The sequence below is a fragment of the Notamacropus eugenii genome, chromosome 1 (assembly GCF_028372415.1).
Source record: "Notamacropus eugenii isolate mMacEug1 chromosome 1, mMacEug1.pri_v2, whole genome shotgun sequence".
NCBI lineage: Eukaryota > Metazoa > Chordata > Mammalia > Diprotodontia > Macropodidae > Notamacropus > Notamacropus eugenii.
The window spans coordinates 7158963-7180223 of NC_092872.1; the positions used below are offsets into that span (position 1 = coordinate 7158963).

Here is a 21261-nt window from a genome sequence, read left to right on the forward strand (position 1 = left end):
GATTGAGGGAGTTGGGAGCCCAGGGGCTGGGGTCGAAACTGGAGCCAGGGCCCCCATCCAAGGGCCCCCAGCATTTGAAGGGTACCTCCAGGGGCCAGAGTACCTCCTAGGGGGTCAGGGCTGGAGCTTGGTTTGCAGGGGGGGCATCTTGGGAAGTGCCAATCACCCCTGTAACTCACCCACCTCCCTCCTTGTCTTCTTCACCCGCCACCAACATGGGACTGATCTTGGGGCATCGAAGGTGGGGCCCAAGGGGCCTGGAGCTGTGGCTGCTGCTGGTGCTAATCGGTAAAGGAGGGATGGGGGAAGGGAGCCTCGATCCCCACCACTGGGACCCCTGGAATATCTTCAGGAGCCCTCCTACAGGGTTTGCCTCTGGGATACCTGAGGGCCTTAACCCGGACCCCTTGTTCTTGGGGAATAGCTGGTCTGGTCCATCCCCTTGTCCCTCCATTGGTCCGTTGTGGCTTTGGGGTATCAGGAGGTACCCTTAATCTGTAGAAACTGATATATGTTGGTAGGTGACTTTGCTTTTGGGGGTAGGGGATATCTGTCCCATTCCCAGGCCTTTATGGGGGGGTCATGGGGAAGTAGCGGGGAGAATGTCAGTCCTATCCCTGATGAATCTGAGCCTTGGGGGGGGGGGGGAATTTCCTCTCTGACCCTTTTCAACTTCAGCCCCCCTCCTCCCTTAGTGCTGGCCAAGGCTCTGGTCCAGAACCCCGACCTGCCTTCAGCTGGCTGTTCCAGGGGAAGCTGCTACCCAGCCACGGGAGACCTCCTGGTTGGCCGAGCAGACAGACTGACAGCCTCGTCCACCTGTGGGCTCAGAGGTCCTGAGCCGTATTGTATAGTCAGTCACCTGCAGGTGGGTCTCTGTGGGGGGCGCTGGGGAAGAGTGGATCAGAAACATCTATGGAAGAGTGGGGAGCTGGATTGAGGTGCTGACCCATGCCCCAGGCTGGGTGAGCATGCTTGGGAAGAGGCACACAGTGTTAAGACATACATAGATCGTGTGGGAAGAGCCCTGGGATTTGGTATCAGAGGTCCTGGGTTTGAAATCTGCCTCTGCTACTTACAGCATGTGTGACTCTGATCAAGTCATTGCCTCCTCTTCCTCCCTTTTCTTTATAATTCCCACTCAGTTCTCATATTTTTTGATTCTATGACTGATCTTGGCGGGGTGGGGGGGAGATTCCTCCAGGATGAGAAAAAGTGTTTCCTGTGTGACTCTCGGCATCCATTCTCTGCCCGCCACCCTCAAAGCCACCGAATTCAGAATGTAGTCACCAGCTTTGCCCCGCAACGACGATCAGCCTGGTGGCAATCAGAAAATGGTGAGACCACCTGGGCTGGTGTCACTGGGTAACTTGGGAAGGAAGCCTGAGGGGTGGGGAGAGTTTAACTGTCTAGACAGTAGAGCTGGCTACTGAGGGCCTGAGGGAGGGTGGCCTGAGCCCTGGGGACCAACCAGCTTTAGAGGGCACAAAAGGGTGATCTGGCAGCTATCAGTCTTTGGGGAGGAAAGAGGAGTCTTCATGCCTGGCTACTCCCAATGTTTCCCACTAGGAGTGTCCACTGTCACCATCCAGCTGGACTTAGAGGCTGAATTCCACTTTACTCACCTTATTATGACTTTCAAGGTAATAGGGTTCCTGAGGCAGAAGGGATGGAAATTAAGGATTGAACTCCCTTGGGTCCAGGACCCCGTGACCTGTGACTTTTCCCATTTCTGTCACTCCTATGATAGCCAACCACCCTGTGACCTTTCATGACCCCTTCCCTTCTTCCTCCCATGGCCATCATGTAAAAAGCCTATGATCCTTGGGACTTATTGGACAAACTAACAATCTGTGCCTCAGTTTCCTCATTAATAAAAGAGTTGGACTTAGAGATCCCTTCCACATTACAGTCCTATGATCTCAGTGACCCCCTAGTGACACCCTATAGTTCCTGTGACCTCCCTGTGATCATGCATGACGGCCCTTTGATCCACTTTCATGACTCCCATTCCCCTGAACAACTCTAGACGTTCCGCCCAGCTGCAATGCTGGTTGAACGCTCCTCAGACTTTGGGAGGACCTGGCGTGTCTATCGCTACTTTTCCTACGACTGTGGCTCTGACTTCCCTGGGATCCCTCTGGCTCCACCTCATCGGGTGGATGATGTGGTCTGCGAATCTCGATACTCGGAAATTGAACCATCCACTGAGGGGGAGGTGAGAGCCCAGTCTACAGACTTACTTTGAGGAGGGAGATGGGGTAGGATGAGGGTGTCCCCAGGGTCCAGGGGAAGGAGCCTCAGGGTTGTTGGGACATGACTGGTCAGTCCTGGCCACCCCTTCAGATTCAGGAACTCCATAGGTCATCTACCGTGTTCTGGACCCAGCTATCCCCATCACAGACCCCTATAGTTCCCGGATCCAGGGTGAGTGTGGCAATGGCCCCATGTGGAAGATTCCTTTATGACCTCCTCCTTGTTTCCCATGGGCCCCAATCTGGTATCTGGCTGGTGGCTATTCAGAGCTGCAAGGGCTATTTTGGCATCTTCCTGCATCCCCCAGAGCAGGTGCTACGGCCTTGGTTTAGCTCTAAACTGGGTGGGAGCAGCCTTTCTGAACATGACAGCAGCAGCTGAGGTCCCCACCCCAGATGCCTCTGTCTCCAGGAAGTCTGCCCTTGATTGGAACAAAAGGGAGTCCAGGACACCAGGGTCTCTTCCCTTCTCTCCCTACCTGATCCCTCCTCCCCACCGCCAACCACCATGGACCTCAGAGAGACTGTTCTCACCCTGGGCTTGGCTAGAGAACCTCCAAGGGTGTCAGGGAGCCCAGAACACTAGAGTGCCATTCTCTCTACATCCCAGGGAGAGGGTTCTCACTCTGGGCTGGGCCATGGGGAGCTTTGGACTCTGTGTCCATCCCTCCATTGCTGCCCCCCTATCCCAGACCTACTGAAGATCACAAACCTTCGGGTGAACCTGACACGGCTACACACTCTGGGGGACAACTTGCTGGACCCCCGTAGGGAGATCCGAGAAAAATATTACTATGCTCTCTATGAGCTGGTGGTCCGGGGAAACTGCTTCTGCTATGGTCACGCCTCCCAGTGTGCTCGGGCTCCTGGTGCTCCAGCTCATGCTGAGGGCATGGTGAGAATGGCTGTTCAGTAAATATGGGGGTGGAAGGATGTGGGCATGGGAGTAATGGAGCACCAAAGATTTCGGTGCTTAGGAGAGAAGAATCCTTCAAAGCAGCCCAGGACCTCTTATCTCCACCCCTACCTCCAGGTACACGGTGCCTGTGTTTGCAAACACAACACAAAGGGTCTAAACTGTGAAAACTGCCAGGATTTCTTCCATGACCTGCCCTGGCGCCCAGCTGAGGATGGCCATTCCCATGCTTGTAAAAGTGAGTCCCTATCTAGCCAGCTTGCCAGTTAGTGTGCCCCACCCCCAGCCTTTTGTAATTCTAACACTTCTCCCTCCAAAAAATCCACCCCTACCCCTACCTCTGGATGGAGGCAGAGAGGACATTTTCCTGGTGACTACTTAGTCTAAGAAAGTCTTACTACGGTGTTGAGAGGCTAGCCAGGACAGGAGTTGAGCACAGAGGTTTTGTTCTTCCTGTCTTCTCAACGGGTAGGAGAGCTGTTGGGTAAGGGAGAGAACCAGAAATTGAAAATAAAATTAAAATTTAATGGGGGAGAGAAAAAGATCATTGGATCTTGTGATTGTGGGTCAAGGGCGAAAGTGGTACAAAGGACAGGAAACCAAACCAAGGAGTTTCCAGTGTAACTTAGGATTCTATTTCCGTTCTGTGCGCAGCTCTCTTAGTGACAGAAGCATGTTAGCTAAACTTGTGCACTCTTAAAATATGATTGCCTATTAAGGGAGGAAACCGGGTAGAGAGACAGGGAAAGGCCTTGCCCAAGACACAGTGCCCTCTGGCATCCTCGGGGAGCATTGCCACTGAGTCCCATAGGGAGGAAGCCCAGAGGAAATTTTCTCTCCCAGCATCTCCCCTCCTTCCCACAGAGTGCGAGTGTCACCAACACTCCCGGACCTGCCACTTTGACATGGCTGTGTTTCTGGCCTCTGGCAACACAAGTGGAGGAGTGTGTGACAATTGCCAGCACCACACCGCTGGGACCCACTGTGAAATCTGCCGGCCTTTCTACTATCGAGACCCTGTGAGGGATTTGCGGGACCCAGCTGTGTGCCGCCGTGAGCCTGGGATGGCAAATAGGAAGTGGAGGGAGGCTCGTGGAAGAAGCCGGGGGTCTTGGGGTGACCCTCTTGATTGCCTTTGCAGCATGTGATTGTGACCCTGCTGGGGCCCGGGATGGTGGCCTTTGTGATCCTCATGATGACCCTGCTCTGGGGCTTGTCTCTGGCCAGTGTCGTTGCAAAGAACATGTGGTAGGCCCCAGGTGTCAGCGCTGCAGAGATGGCTACTTTGGGCTCAGCACCACTGACCCCCAGGGCTGCCAGAGTACGTGCTCCCCACCCCTGATGTCCCCAAACTATCCAGTGACCTTTGTCACCTGGGTCCTGCACGGCCTTCTAAGCCCCTGAAGTTTTACTCTGCCTCTTTAAAACTTTCACTGTCCCTCTGCTGCCCCAGACTTCTGGGCCCATAGACTGACCACTCCACTTGAGCCCAAATGATGGGCCCCAGATCTCCTGTTCTCCTGATGTGACCTCTGATTCTTCCACTGACCCTAACCACTTTCTGACCCTGGATTTCCCCCCCCACATCCCCCCCCCACCATGTGCTTTTGACTTCCTGATTTCCCCAGAAACCAACCCTCTCCTCTGTCTCCTCCTTTCTCACGGCACTGTCTCACCTGCCTATCCCTGACTATACGTGCCCCTGATGTTGCCCATCTGGGTCCTAGAGATAATAGTGAGATTGTTGTTGATGGGCATACTCCTGCCTCATTAGGGTGCCAATGTGACCCCCGGGGCACGGTGCCAGGGGGTCCTCCTTGTGACTCTAACAGTGGTGACTGTTTCTGCAAACGCCTGGTGACCGGGAGGCATTGTGACCGATGCTTGGTGAGGCCCTGAGATAGGGGTGGCTATTGCCTGAAGGGGGCCAAGGCTATGCCCAGGGGAGTTTACTAGAGGGAGCATATAGGGGGAAGATACTGATGGTGGAGGTACATGTGTACGTAGGGATTGGGAAGAGGTCTGCCACCTGCGTGACTCCTTCCTCTGCCCTCAGACAGACCACTGGGGTCTGGGCCATGATTTACTTGGTTGTCGCCCCTGTGACTGCGACGTGGGAGGTGCCCTGGAACCCTGGTGAGTATTTTCCTAGGGGGATTAATGCTGGGGAATTCAGAGACATGTTATATGGGATCTGGAGTCAGATAGTTCCCATGGAGAATGAGTCTGTAAGGAGAACCTGAGTTCAAATGTGGCCTCAGACACTAGCTGTGTGACTCTGGGAAAGTCACTTAACCCCAATTGCCTTGCTCTCCCCCATCAAAAAAAGAATCAGGAGAACCAGTCTGTGATTAGAAAAGAGTGTCAGTTGTGACTAGGTATTGGGGAGGTCCAGGTCCGGGTATTGTGGAGCCTTAGTCTGTGACTTGGGTGGGGGTGAGGGGAATGTGGATGGGTCTCGATGTGCAGACTGGGGGTAAAGGTTGATGTGGGGAGGATATCAGTCAGTCACTGGAAGTGGGGTGAATCCCCAGGTGTGCCGAGGACTCAGGGCAGTGTCGATGTCGCCGACACATGTTTGGGCGACGCTGTGACCAGGTGCAGCCTGGATACTTCTTGCCATATCTGGACCATCTCACCTTTGAGGCTGAGGCTGCCCGTGGGCAGGTGGGAGCCAAGGGTGGTATGGGGGGAGGCTGGGGTGGGGAAATGGTGTTTTAGGCCCCCTAAACAAACTACCTCCCTGGCAGGCCCTGGAAGTGGTGGAGCGAATAGCACACCCTGGGATGGCAGTCTCCTGGACAGGCATGGGCTTTGTGCGGCTACAGGAGGGTCAGACCCTTGAGTTTTTGGTGGACACGGTGTCTCAGGCCATGGATTATGAACTGCTCCTGCGATATGAACCCCAGGTCTGATCCCCTTTTCTTTGGTCTTTGGTCCCAAGGTGCCATGATCTTCTGACTCACCTCCTTCTTGGCCCCTCAACACCCTACAAAGACCTCTGACTCCCCCCATTAATCAGTCCCCTTTCACCCACCTATGCCTGAGGTGACAGACCTCCCCAGGAGTTTATCTGACTTTCCATACCCCAGCACTCCATCTCCCTCATCTTCAAGGGCAATCTCTGCAGGAAAATTGGGGAGCACTAGACTTCCTGTCAGGATACCTGGCTCCAAATCCTGGCTCTGACCTTAGTGACCAAGCCTGTCGGAACCTTGGATTCCCTGTCTGTAAAATGAAGATAATAATGCTTGTGTGACCTACTAGCCCGGGGTAGTTTTGTGGAAAGTGGTAAATCAGAAGGCCCCATGGGCTGAACTCTAACTCTGCCTCCCCACCCAGGTCCCAGAGCAGTGGGCAGAAGTGGCTTTGACTGTGCAGCGCCCAGGGCCTATATCTCCTAGCAGCCCCTGTGGCACCACTGTGCCTGAGGATGACCGCATTCGGGGGATGCTGCAACCTGGTGCCAGGTGAGGGAATGGAAGGGGAGTCTCCTCCGTAAAGTATAAGTGCTCACCTGGGTTCCTCGTGGGGCTCGTGTGTCTGTGTATATGTGGGGTCATCAGACAGGGGCCTACCTCTTCTCCCAACTGAATTCCAGAGTAGGGGAGTTCTAGGTTTGGATCACAGCCCTGATCTCTCTCTCTTTCTCTGTCTCTGTCTCTCTGTCTCTGTGTGTGTATCTCTCTCTCTGTCTCTGTCTCTCTGTCTCTGTCTATCTGTCTGTCTGTCTGTCTGTCTGTCTGTCTCCCTCTCTCCCTCCCTCTCTGTTGTGTTGCTTTGGGAAGGGGGGAGGGGAGAGAATAAGCATTTCTAAAGTGCCTAACATGTGCCTACAAATATTACCTCATCTGACCCTCACAGCAACCCTATAAGGTGGGTGCTGTTTTTATGAAGTAGAGAGAGGTGAGGTGACTTGTCCAGGGTTACACAGCTCGTAAATGGCTAAGGCCATATTTAAACACAGCTGTTCCTGACTCCATGCTCAGCATTCTGTCTACTGCACCACCAACTTCCTCGATATCTTTGGGCAAGTCCTTTTTTCAAAACTCTCTCACCTTCAGTCTGCCTGTTTGTAAACTGAGGGACCTAGATGTGACCTCTGAGGTCCCTCCCAGCTCTAAGTCAGAGGATCGTATGAATTTAGAAACAGAGGAAGAGCATGGAATTTGGAGACAATGGAGCTGGATTTGGGCCCTCCTTATGTATTGGGGGACAGGCCATCTCTCTGGGTTTCAGTTTCCTCATCTCTAAGATACAGGGGTTAGATCCGGTGGCTTCCTAGGCTGTTTTGCCGATGGAAAGCAGTGAGGACGTTTGTAGTTTTTATGAGGTTCCTAAGTTTTTGCACACAGTCAGCCTTTCCATCCTTCACCCATTCACTTTCTTCATAGTATCTTTTGCAAGTACCATTATCCCTATTTTACAAATAAGGAGACTGAGGCTCAGAAAGCCGAGTAACCATGTAGTTAGTAAACTTCAGAGCTAGGGTTTGAACATTCAGGTCATGACCTCTTTCGATTGGTGAACAGGAAAGTACTTTGTGACCTATAAAGTCCTGATGTGTGTGGGATTATTGTCATCAGTTCATTTCATATACATTTCCCAAGCCTACTGGACACCAAGTCCTACGAAGGTGGTCTGGGAGAGGCAAAAATACAAAAGACCCTATCCCTACCTTACAGGAGTGTATGGGCTAGTACAATGGTGTCCAACTCAGACAGAAATGGAGCCAATTAACAGTAACGTAGCGATCCCCAAAGGCCGCATTTTGACTTCAAAACCACGTTTGTATATCCCTTTTTTAACTAATACATAAATATATCACAGATAAGAATTACATTTGAACTTGTTTGGGGGCACACTTAGGAGAACTGTGGGCTGTGTGTCTAAATAATGCTGATGATGCCCAGACACAAATAATTCTAGTATCAGACAAGATATAAACAGAGCCAGACACAGCTAGTGGCTGTGGGGCCTCTGAAGAAGGAGAGATCACTCCCAGTTGTGGAGGGCCAGGAGGGTATTTCCTGGGGGAGCTGGTGTTTGAGCTGGGCCATGTAGGACGGGTAGGATTTTAGCAGGTGGGAGTGAGGGCACATTCCAGGCAAAGGGAACAGTGTAAGCTGGAACAGGAAAACACAGGGTGTGCTCAGGAAATGGTGACTAATCCATTTTGGCTGGAAGATAGGGTACATGACAGGGAGTAGGATCATTGATGCTCAGAACTGGAAGGGACCCAGAGGGTCATGGGGCCTGAGCTCCCACCCCCTCATCAGAATCCCCTCTAGAATAGCCGTTTCCAGCAATGGGGAAATTCTGAGGCAGCCCTTCTCAGCTTAAACCAGCTGTGATGATCATGGATTTGGCTTAAGTGGAACTGACATTTGACTCCCTATAATTTCCACCCTTTGCTCCTCATTCTGCCCTTTGAGGCCAAGCAGGATTCTTAAAATGAGGTCATCTACATGATAACCATTCAGATGTCTGAGTGCTAGGCTTGGGAGTTTGAAAAACCCAAATTCAAATGAATTCTAACGTTCACTATTCAGAGAGATGCCTAGAGAGGGAAATACCCAAGGTGACCTGTGCCCAAAGACTGTCAGTACCCAAGGAGTGCCTGGGGGTGGTTAGTGCCTAACGACAGGGTTGCTTCACTGAGCTCTCTTTGCTCACTGCCCAGCCCTCCCTAAATCTGTGATCCTTAATATAGCCATATGGACTAGATTCCAGTAGTCTTCCCATTTCATTTGCCCTCCTCTAGATGTATGCCTCCGTTTTAACGTGTGGTTGTTGGGTCTGGCCCAAACAGGTGGGGTCCCATCGGAACTGGGGACATTGATCCAGATGTGATCTGTACCTCCCTAAACATAGTCTAGCTGGAGGTGGATATAAACTGGACACAATACAATGCCACACATCTGGGGCATTTGGCTAGAACTGAACTGGACAGGGTGTTCCTGACATAGTCTGGCCTTGAACTGAACCGAAGAAGATGGAAGGTTTCTATTGTACCAGGGAATTTTTACTGGTCAAGTGCTGCCTTTTTCTCCCTCCCATTCCCTTCATCTTGCCAGGCACCCAAGGGGCTTTCCTTCCCCCCTGCCATGTGCACAATCACTAGGAGAGACTGAGAGACACTCAAGGAAGAGACAAAGAGAGAAGCACAGCCTGAGAGAACTAGATGGTTTGGGTTGGAGCCGTGCCAACCAGAGGCCTACGTTCCGGTGGGGGAGGAGGACCCTAATGACTGGAGTTGACCTTGTTCTTGTTTCACTCAGATATGTGATACTGCCCTATCCTGTGTGTCTGGAGCCCAGGGTCTCCTACACTATCCGCCTGGAGTTGACCCGGGTTGGAGGGGACACTCGCCCCGGAGCTCCTGCTCCCAGCCTGCTCCTTGATTCTGTGAGTTCCTAGACGAAGGGGAAGGTGGTAACCTGGGTGCTGGCAGTGCCAAGGAGATAACTGATAGTGTCCAGAGAGATGCCCAGTGTTTGGGGGGGATAACCAGGGTAGCCTGTACCCAAGGACTGTCAATATCCCAGTAGTGCCTGGGGGTGGGTGGTTTGGGCCTAAGGATAGGGTGGCCTAACTGAACTCTCTCTGCACAACGCCAGCTGGTGCTCTTGCCCCGATGGTCATCCCTGGAGATGTTTAGTGCAGGTGACGCCAGTGCCCTGGAACGACGGGCAACCTTTGAACGTTACCGCTGCCACGAGGAGGGCCTGATGCCAGCAAAGGGCCCCCCACCAGAGGCCTGCGCCCCTCTCCTCCGCAGTCTGTCTGCTTTGCTCTACAACGGGGCCCTGGGTGAGTCACTGCCCATGGTCAGGGGGCAGGGACAGGGGAGGGCAGCTATGAAGCTGTTAGGATATGACCTCACTTCACTGCTTTCTCTTCAGCCTGCCAGTGTGACCCCCAGGGCTCCCTAAGCTCTGAGTGCCAAGCCCACGGTGGACAGTGCCCATGTAAGACCAACGTGGCTGGGAGACGCTGTGACCACTGTGCTCCAGGAACCTTTGGCTTTGGTCCTTCAGGCTGCAGAGGTACTCCCTACTTTCCCTGCCTCTTCCCTTCCTCTGACCTCTGTTGTCTTCTCCAGTCTCATCTCCCCTTTCACTCCCACCTCCCTAAAACAAACGCCAGAGAGCCTGCCTGGCTCTGAAACCTCCCAGCTGTGTGACTGGGTACAAATGACTATCGGAGAGCTTCAGTTTCCTCATCTATAAAATAGGTCTAATATTACTTGCCACCACTGACTTCATGGGATTATTGTGAGTAAAGATATTGTCACTGCTAGAGAGATGGGAGTCATTCGGTAGCTGGGGAGCACCATGGTGCACAGAGCTCTGGCCCCAGAGTCAGGAAGACCTGAGTTCAAATCCAGCCACAGACAGTGACTAGCTCTGTCACCTTGGGCAAATCTCCTTGGCCTCAGTTTCCTCATTTGTAAAGTGGGCATAAACAATCACACCAGCCTCCCCCAGGGCTGTTGTGAGGAGCAGATGAGATATAATACTTATAAAGTCTTGTAGAAGTTCTAGCTGTAGACTATACTGCAGGGTCTCTTCCATGCTTGCCCCATGCCCACTGCCTCAGCTTCCATATCTCTCACCAGCCTGCCAGTGCAGCCCTGAAGGCAGCCTCAGCAGCTTGTGTCACGAGGCCAGTGGGCAGTGCTCCTGCCGGCCGGGAGCTTTTGGGCCACGCTGTGATCGGTGCCAGCCTGGGCAGTGGGGCTTCCCCAGCTGCCGCCCCTGTCACTGTAATGGGCATGCAAATGAGTGTGACCCACGGACTGGGTCTTGCCAGGCCTGCCGAGACCACACAGCAGGAGACCACTGTGAAAGGTAGGAACCCAAGGGTGGAAAGGCAGAAAAGGAAGGGGGAGATCATTTGGTCCTAAAACCAAATGTTTTCCTCACCCTCTTTTGTCACTAGGTGTATGGCTGGCTTCTATGGGAACCCAGTGCTGGCGTCCGGTGGCCACTGCCGGCCTTGCCCTTGTCCCGAGGGCCCAGGGGGGCAGCGCCACTTTGCTACCTCCTGCCATCAGGACAGGCATTCCCAGCAAGTGATTTGCCACTGCCAGCCTGGTTACACTGGTGAGTAGGGGGGAGGGGAGGCCTCAGGTGAGTTGTTGGGGAATGGAGAGAAAAGATCACTAAAGCTGCAGTCTAGCTTGTGACTCTACTGCTCCAAGGTGAGTAACTTTGGACAGTCGGTCAGTCAACGAACATTTAATCAGCGTTGGGCCAGGCTCTGGCCAGCTGCTGGGGATACTGATACCCACAGTGAGTCAAGTTACTTAGGCTTTGGTAGAATGAGGGAGTTGGATTAGAGGCTCTCTGCCTCTTATAGTGAATGTTGTAAGGCCCCTTTCTAACCACAAGAGTTCATTAGGGCACCCATGGCAGGCCTAGAGTGTCTCTATACACCCTGTGTGGTTTGGTCCTCACCACTGTTGTCTGGCAGGCCCACGGTGTGAGGAGTGTGCCCCTGGACACTTCGGGGATCCACTGAGGCCAGGGGGCCGGTGCCAGCCATGTGAATGCAGCAACAACGTTGATCCCATGGACCCTGAGGCCTGTGACCGTCGAACTGGACAGTGTTTGCGTTGTCTGCATAACTCTGAGGGGCCTCGCTGTGCCCACTGCCGCTCTGGATACTATGGGCAGGCTGCCCACCAGAACTGCCGGAGTGAGTATGGGCCCTGGAGGCACAGAGGCGGGGTGGGGGTAGGGGCAGCTAGAATGGAATTTTGGGAAGGACAGCCCTGCCCTTAGCCTGAGTGGGGGAGATGAGATGCCTGCTTTCTGGGAGTGTCTGGTCTGAAGTGGAGGAAACAGTCCCTGACATCAGGGAGCCCCTATTCTGAGAGGGAAGATACATCCCGTGCCATCAGGAGTGCTCTGCCCAATTTAGTGCCTGCTCTGGCCATGACTTGGGCTCCTGGTTGGCAGGGTGCACCTGTAATTTTCTGGGCACAGAGCGCAGTCAGTGCCCCTCTCAAGACAAATGCCGCTGTCACCCTGGAAGTGGGCAGTGCCCATGCCTGCCCAACATCCAGGGACAGAGCTGTGACCGTTGTGCCCCCAATTTCTGGAACCTGGCCAGCGGGCAAGGCTGCCAGCCCTGCTCCTGCCACCCCAGCCATGCTACCAGCCCCTCCTGCAATGAGGTTGGTGCTCCCCTGGCACTAACAACCTAAGCCTTCTTCCCCTTCCCTTATCCTCAGGAGGCCCTTCCCTTGACCTACCCCTTCAACCTCGAGGGTTCATTGGGGAGGGGAGTCACAATGTTTTCTCTGGGGAGCATTGTGGGTTCTTGTGAGGGAGACCACAGACCAGGAGGCAGGGGTGTAGGGAGGAGGGTCATGGTGTTTCCTGCAGGGCCTCATCCTGGTGTGGAGGAGCTGTGCTTCATAGGCTGTCTGAGGCCTAACAAATAGCATCTCCCCATAGTTTACAGGGCAGTGTCATTGCCGAGTGGGCTTCGGAGGCCGCACATGTACTGAATGCCAGGAGAATCACTGGGGAGATCCCGGCTTGCAGTGTCGGGGTGAGCAGATGACAGTTGGGGAAGGCAAAAAAATGAGCGGGATGAATAAGTATCATGAATTGGGGGAGGTCAGAAGCACAAAGTATACCTTACGTAAGGTATGCAGGACAAGGGACAACTGAAAATGCCCATAAAAGGGGACTGACCTTGCTGACTTTGCCTCTTCTCCCTCCTCCCTCAGCCTGTGACTGTGACCCAAGAGGCATTGAGACCCCTCAGTGCCACCACGCCACAGGACACTGTGTCTGCCGGCCAGGTGTGGCAGGAGTGCGCTGTGACCAGTGTGCCCGAGGCTTTTCTGGAGCTTTCCCTGCATGCCAGCCCTGCCACACCTGCTTTGGGGACTGGGACCGGATTGTGCAAGGCCTGGCTTCTCGTACCCGGGCACTTGAACAACGAGCTCGAGAATTGCACCAGCTGGGGGCCCTGGGGGCCTTTGAGAAGAACTTCCGCCTCCTAGGAGAGAAGCTAGGCACTGTGCAGGGCATTGTGAATGCCCGCAATGCCACAGCTGCTGCCACATTGCAGCTTATGGCCACTATGGAGGACCTGAGGTGCGGGGAGCTTGAATGGGGTGGGAACAGGGGGGACTCATCCCATTTCTCCATCCCTTGTTCTGTATTCCTAGAGCCCTTAGTCTGAATGGGAAGACTTAACACCTGCCTCTGGGGACTTGCTCTCCCCCAGGGATAGAAGAGGGTAGGGCCATGTTTTTTTCCTTCCTCTCTGCCCCAGGCACGATATTGAGGAAGCTACAGGACAACTGACCAAGCTGGAGGGAGAGCTGACAGATGCCCAGGATGAGAATTTCAATGCCAATCATGCCCTGAGTGGATTGGAACGGGATGGCCGAGCTCTTAACCTTACACTGAGGCAGCTGGGACAGCATCTGGATGTGCTGAAACACTCCAACTTCCTGGGTCAGTATAGGGTGGGCAGGGAGGGAAGGGTGGGTCATAAGATCACTGAGCTATGGCTGGAAGGGACCTCCAAGGCTATCTAATCCAAGCCCCTCATTTAGCAGATGAGCAAATTGAGGCCCTTGAGCTAAGTGACTTGCCCAAAGTCCCCCAGGCTTTTAGTGTAGAGGCGAGATGTGAATCCAGGTGGGTCCTCTGACCCGAGAACCAACCTTCTTTGTACTGTACTGCAACGTAAAGGAAACACCTTGATTGGAATTCTGTCTATTACTTTCTCCCTGAGTGATCCAGGGCACGTCCCTTTAGCCTGCTTCTTCATCCATAAAGTGAAGGGGTTAGACTAGATGAGCTTTAAGGTACCTTCCAGGTCTACCTCCTATGATTCTGTCATCCTGGGGGAACAGAAAGTGAGAGGATAGGGATGAGTAGATGGAGGCAAAGGTGGGATGTGGATTTGGCTTGGAGGCCAGAGAGTGGGTATCTCTGAATATATTGTGGCCTCTCACCTTTTGCCTTGCTCTCAGGGGCCTATGACAGTATCCGTCAGTCCCATGCCCAGTCATTTCAGGCAGAACATCGTGCTAACCGCTCAGCCCTGGCTGTACCTAGCCCTGTGAGCGACTCAGCGGGTACACGGCGCCAGGCAGAAGGCTTGATGGGAAGCCAGAGAGACATCTTCGACCGGAGGAATGTGGCCAACCGGAGGGCTCTGGGTGAACTCGCTGCCAGGACCAACAGCCTCAGCCTGACGGGCATCAATGAGCTGGTGAGCTGGGGTTGTTGTAGGGCATGCAGTAGAGGACATCAAGGAGAAGCTAGGCTTGTTAAGGGTGCTTTAGGAGACATTCTTGCTTAGGTCCAGGTAAGAGGAGGGAGTCCATTTAGGTGGCTCCCAGTTCTGAGATTCTCTGATTCTGCTTAAGGGCTAAGCAGGGAGATAAGGCAGCCTCCCCCAAAAAGTCTGTCTGGAGAGTCCCAACAACTCCCAGACATCTGATATGGAGAGAAGAGAAGAGTCTTTCTTTCATGGGCATTCCTGGGTGGCAAGAAGCAAAGTGAAGTAGGTCTATGGCTCCTGACTGTTCTTTCATAATCGTGAAGAGAGTTTCTTTGGCAACTTTCTTGTGCCTTTAAAAAAGGGCTCCCAAGTCCTATTTTAGAAAGGCCTGGCCTCTTAACATAGACTGCTTCTTTTTTATTTAAGTAATTTTTTTTTATCACTGTCTTTTAAAATCTATTTCCCCTTATATCCCTAAGAACCATCCCCAGAGTAACACTGCTTGTAACAAATAATCTTTTGAAGGAAAAAATAAAAAGAAGAGTGAAAAAAAAGCACTAAGACTAATACATTGAAAAAAATCCAGCAATATATGCAATGTTTCACACATCGGACTTCCCCAACTTCTGTAAAAGAGTGGGAGGAGGCGACAGATAAGCTTTTTCAAGAGATTATGCTTTTTTCCTTTATGAATTTTTCAAAACAGGTACAATAATAGCTACTAACTTTCAAATTTATTTATTTATTTATTTTTATGAGTATCTATCCCACTGTTTCTCCAGATTGAACTGGGAAAAAAAGCCTCATATCAAATATGCCTTGTCTAGCCCAATCAGTCCCAACTTGGCCATATCCAAAAATGCATGTTTCTTTCTGTATTTTAAGGCTGTTGTCCCAGAAGTTATTCACATTTCTATAGTGCTGTTAAGGCTTGTAAAATAATAATCACAACATTTATAGGACACTTTCAGAAACTGCTGATAAGTCATTTTTCAGTCTCGCCTGACTCTCTGTGACTCTATTTGGGATTTTCTTGGCAAAGATACTGGAGTGGTTTGCCATTTCTGTCTTTTACAGATAAGAAACTGAGGCAAAACAGAGCTAAAGTGATCAAAAGAGGGTTACAGGGTTAAAGTGGTTACATATGAGGAAACTGAGGCAAACAGGGTCACACAGCTGGGCAGATCTGAACTCAGAAAGATGAGTCTTGCTGATTCCTGACTCCAGGTCTGGCACTCTATCCACTGCGCCCCCTGGCTGCATATAGGATACTTTGCTAAATGCATATGATCGACCTTGGGAAGTAGGTGCTATTATTATTCTCATTTTACAAATGAGGAAACTGAGGCAGGCAGAGGTTCAGTGACTTGTCCAAAGTCACATAGCTAGTAAGTCTGAGGCCAAATTTGAACTCAGGTCTTCCTGTCTCCAGACCTTGAGCTCTATACTCTAAGCTAACTAACTACCAGATGTTAAAAATAAAGCAACTAAGGTTCAGGAAGGCTAAGGGATTTGACCAAAGTAACACAGTTAGTAGGTGTTAGAACCAGGATTTCAACTCTAAATCCTTTCCTCTTTCCATTAGGCTATGCAGTGATTTTCTCAGAAGGGGCCTTTACAGTAGGATTGGATTTTGGTCAGGATTAATCAATCAGTCAAACACGATATGCCAGGCATGTTGCTAAGTCCTGATGATACATCCCTGCCCTCAAAGAGCTTCTGTTCTAATGAGGAAAGCAGCACATAAATCACGGCGTACAGGATGAATACAGAGTAGAAGGAAGGTACCTTACAAATCATGGCCAAGCAGCTGGGAGAAGCAGGCAGAGCCTTCTGAAGGGGGTGGCACCTGAGCTGAGTCTTTTCAAAAAGCCAGGGATTTTGAGAGTCAGAGGCTGGGAGAGCATTGTAGGAATGGCACCAAGTTGTCTGTGGAGGGGCAGCGAGTCATCTAGCATGGCAGGATTTGAGAGTCTGCGAAGAGGGGAGTAGAATGTGAGAAGAGGGGAAAAGGGGGTGACGGGATCAGGTCGTAAAAGCTTTAAATACCAAATAAAGCATTTTATACTTAGTTCTGGAGGTGACAGGGAAGCACTGAAGGGGTGACTTGGTTAGATTTCTGAGTCCCTGTTTCCATAGTGGTAATCTTAGGCCTGCTACTGTTAGCAGCATTCATTCTTGACAACCGGGCTTGCCTAATGAAGGTAGGACCTGTGCGTGCCCTAACTGTCTGTGTTGTGCCAGGTATGCGGGGCCCCTGGGGATGCTCCCTGTGCCACAAGCCCATGTGGAGGAGCTGGATGCAGGGATGAGGATGGACAGCGCCGCTGTGGGGGCCTGAACTGCCAGGGAGCAGCAGCTACAGCAGACAATGCACTGGGCCGGGCCCGTCACACGCAGGAAGAATTGCGGCGGACCCTGGGAGATGCAGATGGGCTTGTGGGCAAGGTAGGCACCAGATCTAGGAGGCTGCTAAGTAGTGAGGAGGGGATGAGGTAAGCATTGGGAAGGGTCATGGACAGAACCAAGCTTGTTCCTTGCCTTTAGGTGGCAGAGGCAAGGCTACAAGCAGGTGAGGCCCGGCAGCGGGCCCAGGCAGCCCTGGAAAAGGCCAATGAGACCCGGGACCGAGTGGAAAGAGCAAACCAGGAACTTCGTGAACTGATTCAAAATGTCAAGGACTTTTTGAGCCGTAAGCCTGGGGACCAGTTGTGCAAGGCCAGGAACTGGCTGAGCATGTGTCTGAGTTTGTATCCTTGTTTCTGCAGAAGAGGGAGCTGACCCTGGTAGCATTGAGACAGTAGCCACCCATGTACTAGAGCTGTCTATCCCAGCATCACCTGCTCAGATCCACCATCTGGCAGGTGAGATTGCAGAGCGAGTACGGAGCCTTGGGGATGTGGACACCATTCTGCAGCGCACAGCAGGGGATGTGCACCAGGCTGAGCAGCTTCTGCAGGATGCCCAACGGGCCCGGTGAGTTCTGACCCTTGCCAAGGACCTGGTCAGTTCTAACCCCTGACCTCTAACTCTAACCCCTCAATACCCAAATGGCTCAGTTTAGCCTTTTGAACCCATCTCAAAATAATAATGCTCAGAAATCCCAGTCAGTCCCCATCCTTCAACCCTGACACATCTACAACAGTTGTTCCTGACCATGATACAGCCATGACCCCTAGCAGGCAGGTCAACCCCAGGCATGACCCCAATCATCAAGCAGAATCTTTACACCCAGAAGACAGTCAGCCCTATCTCTAACACACAATCATATCCTGAGGACCCTATGGCCTTCAGACTTTTGACTCTAATACTTAATTATAATCCCCAGAATAGAAAGGGTTTGAAGACTGGCTTTTTTATTGATTAGCTTTGTAACATTGGACAAGTAATTTCACTCTTGGGGGCCTCAGTTTCTTCAGTTGTAAAGTGAGGTTATGCTTTATAATGTCCTTTCCAGACCTAAATCCTCTGATGCTATAAGGGCAAGGTCAGCTCCATCCTCTGACCCCCAACATGCAGTCATGACATCCAGAAGGAACACTCATCCATTCATGATGCTCCAATCACCTTCTCTGATATCTTAATTCCCAACTCCTCTGTGCAGGACCCGGGCCCAGAATGAGAAGCAGAAGGCAGAAATGGTGCAGGAGGCTCTGGAGGAAGCAAGACGGGCACAGGGTGCAGCCAGAGGTGCTATCCGTGGGGCAGCTGCTGACACCGAGGGCACTGAGCAGACACTGGGCAGGGTGAGCCCCCACCAGGCCTACTGCCAGGGTGCTCAGGCTATAAGAACATAGACTTAGGGCAGGAAGAGTCCTTAGAGATCATCTAGTCTGATTCTCTCATTTTACAGTAAAGGAAACTGAGACCCGGAAATGTTTAGTGACATGCCCAAGTCACAGAGGTGGTAACCCAGGCCACTCAGGCTATAGACATAAGTCTTCTGCCTCCAAGTCCAATACCACTACTTCCCTGACTCCAGAGAAAGGCTGATGCAAAGATAGAAAGGAAATAGTCCTTAGCAGGGAAGAAAACATATATATTCAGAAGCTATACAAGATAAATACAAGATATTCTGGGGTAAGAGGGCACTGGGACCTGGAGGAATCTGGTTGTGGAGAAGGTGATACTTAGGCTGAGCTTTACAGATTACCAGGGTTTCAGAGAGGTGAGGAGGGAGAACGTTGCAGGGATGGGAGACTGTCAATGCAAAGGCCCAGAGATGGGAAAAGACTCCTGTGTGAGAAAGAGCAGGAAGGCCAGTTTGGCTATGCAGGAAGTAATGTGTAACAAGGCTGGAAAGGTAGGTTGGGGCCAGGTTATAAGCAGCTTTAAATGCCCAAAAAAGGAGTTTATATTTGATCCCAGAGGGGATATGAAGCTATTGGAGCTGATGGTCATAGGGATAGACAGATACATGCCTTAAGAAAATCACCTTAGTTGTTTAATGGAGGACTGAGGACAGACACTTTGGAGCAGGAAGACTAAAGGGAGGCTACTTGGGTCTATGAGCTCAGTACCTGGGGAATGGGTATGTGTGAGCCCAGGAACCCTTTGGTTCTGCTGCCTGACAGTGGCAGGAAGGCAGTCTGTACTGAGGCCTAACAGTTCATTCACAGGTTCGGGAGAAGACAGCTGAGGCAGAGCAGGACCTGAGCATGGCAGCAGAGCGGACCCAGCGACTGGATGCTCAGCTGGATGCTCTGAAGTTGAAGAGGGCTGGGAATAGCCTGGAAGCCACACGGGCTGAAGAGACAGCTAACAGTGCCCAGGGCCGGGCCCAGGAGGCTGAGAAGGTACAGGGGACAGGTGGGCTGGGAGGCATTGACATGCAGAGACTTGCCCTGGGGAACATGAGGATGCAGCAGAGAGGAGGGGCTGACTGGAGGCATATGAGGTCAGCAGGTTCTTTTTTTTCCACCCACTTAATAGTATTTTATTTTTTCCAATTACACAAAAAGAGTTTTCAACATTAATTTTTATAAGATTTTGAGTTCCAAATTTTTTTTCTCTCCCTCTCCTTTCCCCTCCCAAGGACAGCGTGCAGTCTGAGATAGGCTATACTTGTATGATCATATTAAATACATTTCCACATTGGTCATGTTGTGAAAGAAAAATCAGAACAAAAGGGAAAAACTACAAGGAAGAAAAAAAAGAGAAAATAGCAGCTTTGACAGCAGGTTCTGGGAGGGGGTGGCAGGATGTGTCTCTGCTAGCACGGTATTCTCACTCCCCACTTCCTGGGCAGCTGCTGAAGGGCCAGCTGGGTGACCGATACCAGACAGTGAGAGATCTTGCTGATCGGAAGGCCCAGGGTGTCCTTCAGGCTAAGGAGAGGGCTGAGCGGCTTCGGGACGAGGCCCGGGGACTGCTACAGGACGCTCAGGACAAACTCCGGAGGTTGCATGGTGAGACCAGAGGGAAGGGGGGTAAGGGATGAAGCTGGCAAATACAGCCCTAGCTTTCAGAGAGCCCCCCCTGGAGGAGCAGGGAGATAGAGACAGTACAAATATCTGCTCGGACAATGTGGTATGTGCAGGGGTGGACAAGACTGCAGAAAAGCTTGAGGTGACCAGAGATAAGTAGAATTAGACCTAGAAGGCCTGCTAGTGGATGTGTCCTGCTGTTGCTTTATGGAGTATGTGACCTTTAGAGCAAGGTGGGGCTGACACCACTGGGGTGAGCTGTAAGAGGTCAGTGAGTTATGGGAAAGGCCAGGACCAGGAATGGGGAGTTTAAATGTGTGCTTGTCCTCAGAGCTGGAGGGGACATATGAAGTGAACGAGCGGGCCCTGGAGGGCAAAGCAGCTCAGTTGGATGGCCTGGAGGCCAAGATGAAGGGTGTCCTTCAGTCCATCAACCAACAGATTCAGATCTACAACACCTGTCAGTGACTCCTCCCTTCCCTTCCCCTGGGCTGCCCTGGTAGGAGCCCCTGGATGGATGGGAACACATCCGCTGCATCACCATCTCCTGACTGGTGCCCGGCTCAAGGAGCTGGACGATTAGGGTTTGGGCAGTGGGATGGGGAGTGTTGTGGCTCTGTCTCTCAGACCTTCCCAGGCCATTGGATAAATCTGAATTTGTCAAGCTGATCTGTACATATTTCTGATTTTGTTTTGGCGGAGGAAAAGTAGTTGGGGGCCATTCAACCTCTATTTCTTTGTTTTTAACTCATTTCATTGATGCCTTTTGTTTCTACATCCTAGTCAGTTGTAGATGTGCTCATTCCCCTCCTCTCCCCAATGAGATTTTCTTTCTACCTAAAGGAAAACAATTAAGTGTGAAAAGCACTCAAGCTGTATAAGCCATGTTCAGTGTCCATGGTTCTCCCCGCTCCAGGGAATAGAGGGTTAGGGTCTCCCTTCCTTCTTCCAGGCCAAGATGACAATCATTACAATCACACAGGGCTTCGCTTCATTTTGGGGTTCATTCCCCTTGACCTTTTGGTGGTTTATACTGGTATAACTTACTTTACTCTGCTTCAGTCCATTTGGGTTTCTCTTTATTCCTCACACACGTAGCTTTTTACCACACCTAAAATTCAGTCCCGTTCCCAGGTTACAATTTGTTTTTGTTGTTGTTGTTGTGTTTTTTTCAGTTGTGTCTGACTCTTCATGACCTCCATGTGGAGTTTTCTTGGCATAGATACTGGAGTGGTTTGCCATTTCCTTCTCCAGCTCATTTTACAGATGAGGAAACTGAGGCAAATAGGGTTAAGTGACTTGCCCAGGGTCACACAGCTAGCAAGTGTCTGAAAACAGATTTGAATTCAGGAAGGAGAATCTTCCAGACTCCAGGGCCAGGGCTATAACCATTGGACCACTG

At 51.6% G+C, this 21261-nt stretch overlaps 1 protein-coding gene across 1 annotated transcript; it reads left to right on the forward strand.

The window, feature by feature from the left end:
- The first annotated feature begins 5 nt into the window (after nucleotides 1–5).
- Nucleotides 6–20528, forward strand: LOC140532679 (laminin subunit beta-2-like). Its single transcript, XM_072651459.1, has 33 exons — nucleotides 6–288; nucleotides 696–868; nucleotides 1205–1337; nucleotides 1570–1643; nucleotides 2030–2218; nucleotides 2364–2427; nucleotides 2948–3150; nucleotides 3289–3409; nucleotides 4036–4224; nucleotides 4313–4492; nucleotides 4946–5058; nucleotides 5228–5307; nucleotides 5706–5838; nucleotides 5922–6080; nucleotides 6514–6641; nucleotides 9453–9579; nucleotides 9792–9984; nucleotides 10077–10220; nucleotides 10793–11024; nucleotides 11116–11279; nucleotides 11650–11874; nucleotides 12138–12355; nucleotides 12639–12735; nucleotides 12917–13289; nucleotides 13471–13655; nucleotides 14180–14421; nucleotides 16678–16881; nucleotides 16981–17125; nucleotides 17202–17409; nucleotides 18038–18179; nucleotides 19053–19229; nucleotides 19682–19841; nucleotides 20191–20528. The coding sequence occupies exons 1-33, from the start codon at nucleotides 216–218 to the stop codon at nucleotides 20325–20327; spliced, it is 5385 nt and encodes a 1794-aa protein (XP_072507560.1). The 5' UTR covers nucleotides 6–215; the 3' UTR covers nucleotides 20328–20528.
- The last annotated feature ends 733 nt before the right edge of the window (nucleotides 20529–21261 follow it).